The sequence below is a fragment of the Bidens hawaiensis genome, unplaced genomic scaffold (assembly GCF_021521415.1).
Source record: "Bidens hawaiensis isolate Kalapana, Puna unplaced genomic scaffold, B.hawaiensis_p1.1 tig00039966_1, whole genome shotgun sequence".
Taxonomy (NCBI): Eukaryota; Viridiplantae; Streptophyta; class Magnoliopsida; order Asterales; family Asteraceae; genus Bidens; species Bidens hawaiensis.
In genome coordinates this window covers 1,546-5,532 of record NW_027497029.1, presented here as the reverse complement: position 1 = coordinate 5,532, position 3,987 = coordinate 1,546, and the positions used below count along the sequence as shown (strand labels likewise).

Genomic DNA, 3,987 nt, shown 5'->3' with positions numbered 1-3,987 from the left:
TAAAAATCACTGCATTTTCTCTCTCCTGTTTAATTAAATAATACTTTTTATATCTTATCATTATCTTTTCGTTCTTCTTCACTCACAATCACTTTTAGAAAATATTAAAATATTATACGGTATGAACAGTGAAACCCCTAATTTAACTTTCCCATATAATATTTTCTATTTCCTCTACTCACAGCCACTCATACCCATACCATATAATTTACAAAACTCCCTCACATAAATATAGGGAATAGGCTGTGAATGCTCTTAGTCTTAAGCCAAAGAAAATATACACTTGATATTCTTGAAGATTGTGGGTTACAGGGGTGTTGCCCAAGCTCGTTTCCCATACCCAACTTGAAACATGATAAAGGAGAAAATGAATCAAAGGTCGATAGCAACCGGTACCGTCGGATCGTTGGTCGGTTACTTTATTTCCAGGCTACCATACTCGACATCACATACGCGGTCAACATCCTAAGCCAATTTGTTGCTGATCTGAGACAGAATCATCTTGATGCTGCTCGCCGCGTGCTTCGTTACTTGGAGGCCACTTCCGGTCAAGGCATTTTGCTACCGCGTGATGGAGGTTACCACCTCTCAGCATATTATGATGCGGTCTGGCTCAGTTGTCCATTTACAAGACGATCTCGTACCAGATATTTACTGCTATTAGGAGGTGCTCCTGTCTCATGGAAAACAATGAAACAAGCTGTTGTTTCTCGTTCTTCTATCGAAGAAAAATATCGTTTTATGGCCTCCACTATCAGCGAAGTCTTGTGGGTGTGTTGGCTTCTACGAACATTAGATGCGCTTTTTGATGAGCCGATACCTGTTTTTTGTGATAACCAGGCGGATGGCATATTGCTAACAATCCAGTTTTCCATGAAAGAACCAATCATGTGGAAATGGATCGCTATTTTGTTAGAGAACGGGTTGAAAGTCAGTACGTCCGTCCCTTCCATGTTGATTCGAAGCTGTAAATTGCTGATCTTTTCACGAAAGGATTGGTGACACCGCAACTCAGATTTTTACTTGACAAGTTGGGTGTTATTGACTTACACACTCCAACTTGAGGGGGAGTATTGGAACTCAAAATTATTCTCCAATATTTCATTCATGTTTATATCCTTATTTTTAGCTTTACGTGATCAAGATTGATTATGTTTCTTTTATTAAAAACCTTGAACTTGTATTTAAAGAGATATTATCTCTTTTTTAATAGACTACCAAAAAGATTATCAGAGTTTCTTGTTCCTTGATTCCATCTTTCTCTACCTTTAGCACGTGATTCACGAGGACCTCCCAACTATTTTGCCTGACAACTTGCATTCCAATAACATTTTAAAGCCTAGCACAAAGGTAATTCATCATGGACGATGGGTCCGCTCCCGCTATATAAAAACATATAGTTGATTTCCTAAACCTTTTTGAATCGATATTATTCTTAGAACATGTCTTCTGCACTAAATGGAATGCATTATTTAACATGCTTTTTCACTGTCATATGTGCTGTGTGCTTTCAACTAGCTGACCTTTAACTAACCAGACGTGTGTCAATTAAAACTAAAAATAAATAAAATTTATTGGCTGTTTTGGGGTGAACGCCGACGTCTGGCATTAAGGAGCTACCAATTGTGCCCTTGGCACCTCCTTAAACTCACTTGTCGTGGTGTAGCTAACGTTGCATGGTTGAGGTGGCACAAGTTTGAAGCCCATGGGGGCCCACGATGACCAATGTTAGGAAAAAAATAATTATAAACCGAGCGCATTATATATAGTGGCAGGATCAAGAGAAAACTCCTTGTAAAGAACTCAAAAACTAATATTTTTTTTTTAATTTTGTATAATTTTTTTTTAAAATTTTTTCATCCTTTTTATATGCTGTTATTTTTTAACATAAAAAAATAAAATAAAATAAAAACACATATGCAATAGTGTTGTATTACATATATGCAATAGTGTGTATTACATATGTGAAATAATGTTTTATTGGATATATGCAAAAGTGTATTGTATACGTGCAATAGTGCTATATTATATGTAAAAATAAAAAAATAAATAAAAGTCAATGTAATTCATATGTGCAATACTCTTGTATTACATATATGCGTTGATGTGTATTGACCCATGTGCAATAGCGTTGTATTATATGTAATATAACACTATTACATACACGTCATACACACTATTGCCCCTAGGCACCTCCTTAAACTCACCTATCGTGGTGTAGCTAACGTTAAAAGGTTAAGGTGGCACAAGTTTGATGCCCATAGTGGGGCCACGTTGACCATCGTTAGGAAAAAATTATTATAAACCGAGCGAGTTATATATAGTGACAGGATCAAGAGAAAACTCCTTGTAGAGAACTCGAAAACTAATAATTTGTTTTTAATTTTGTTTAAAACATATTTTTATTTTTTTCATCATTTTTATATGCTGTTATTTTTTACCAGAAAAAAATAAAATAAAATAAAAAGTTTTATGTGGTGCACATATGCAATAGTGTTGTATTACATACCTGCAATAGTGTGTATTACATATGTGAAATAATGTTTTATTGGATATATGCAAAAGTATATTGTATATGTGCAATAGTGCTATATTATATGTAAAAATAAAAACATAAATAAATAAAAGTCAATGTAATTCATATGTGCAATACTCTTGTATTGCATATATACGTTGATGTGTATTGCCCCATGTGCAATAGTGTTGTATTATATGTAATACAACACTATTACATACACAATATTGCATATATGCAATACATCTGGTACCGTAACGAATGTAATCGAAACCGATCGAATTCGCGTCAACTCACCGTCACAACGCCTAGGACCGACAACGCTTTTGATTTTCCAATGCGCGAGTTGTGCCAACTCACCGTCGTAGTGCATGGAACAGACAACGCTATGTTTTATCAACGCCTAGGCTGTACCGACTCAACCAATGTCGCTTACTTTTTTTTGGGTATTATATGTTAATTTTTTTATATGTTACTTGATGAATTTGTTTTTTGGGTTTTAACGATCAACGTTGTTTATACGGTACTGTAACGTTCGTAACCAAAACCATCTGAATTCGTGTCGACTCACTGTCGTAACACCTGCGACCTACGACGCTCAGGTCTTACCAACGCCCAAGTTTTACCGACCAAATAGATGCCTTTTTTAATATCTTATTTTTTTTATATGTAAGTCTATTTGTATGCTAATTTGATGAACTTTTTTAGGTTTTACTGCTTGAGTTTTACGAATGTTGCTTATTCCATAACGAACGTAATTGATGCCGATCGAATTCACGATTAAAGTATTCCGTACTGAACATAATTTAACAACGTCCGGGTTTTACTGACCGAATAAATCCCGATTCAAATATTTTAATTTTTTATATGTTAATCAACCGAACCCACTACAACATGATTGGTATATAAACAGGTTCGACTTACTTGATGCGTTATGCGACACGCTTGTCGCAATGCGCCCGGTAAAACACTAGTATATACATAATGTGTGTGGGCACGTATTCTAAAGAGAGGGCACATTATTGTGGTATTATTTGGTGCTAATGAGCTTTAGCTCAACTAGCATTGGAGGGGAAATGATGATTTGGCATGCAGACTGCAATGTCTTAAGTTCAACTCCAATCTCAACTAGGTATTACCATGGTGGGTTTTCCCCAGGATAGGAGATGGTGGGCTTGAAATACCTAAACAATGTCTGTGATCGCAAGCGTATGGAGTCGTCTTTTGGCATTAGGTAGGCCTAGGTAGCGTCCTTTATTCGCTGATTTTTTCAATAACAAAAGGAAGACGAGTTGATGTTTGATGTTTGATAATGAATTGTTGTGTGTTGGGACCAATTATAAGAGAAAAAAACATAGATCAAAATATTAGTAATTATGGAAAAAAAAGGTGTTGGAAATGGTGGTTTTTGAAAAAGACACCAAGGGTAGGAGTGATTGTGGTGTGTTGTGAACTTGCGAAATTTGATTAGG

General features: G+C 35.6%; 1 protein-coding gene across 1 annotated transcript; it reads left to right on the top strand.

The window, feature by feature from the left end:
- The first annotated feature begins 249 nt into the window (after positions 1–249).
- LOC143591648 (secreted RxLR effector protein 161-like) lies at positions 250–1,002 on the top strand. The gene has a single exon (XM_077071800.1). The coding sequence runs from the start codon at positions 250–252 to the stop codon at positions 1,000–1,002; it is 753 nt and encodes a 250-aa protein (XP_076927915.1).
- Positions 1,003–3,987: the final 2,985 nt, after the last annotated feature.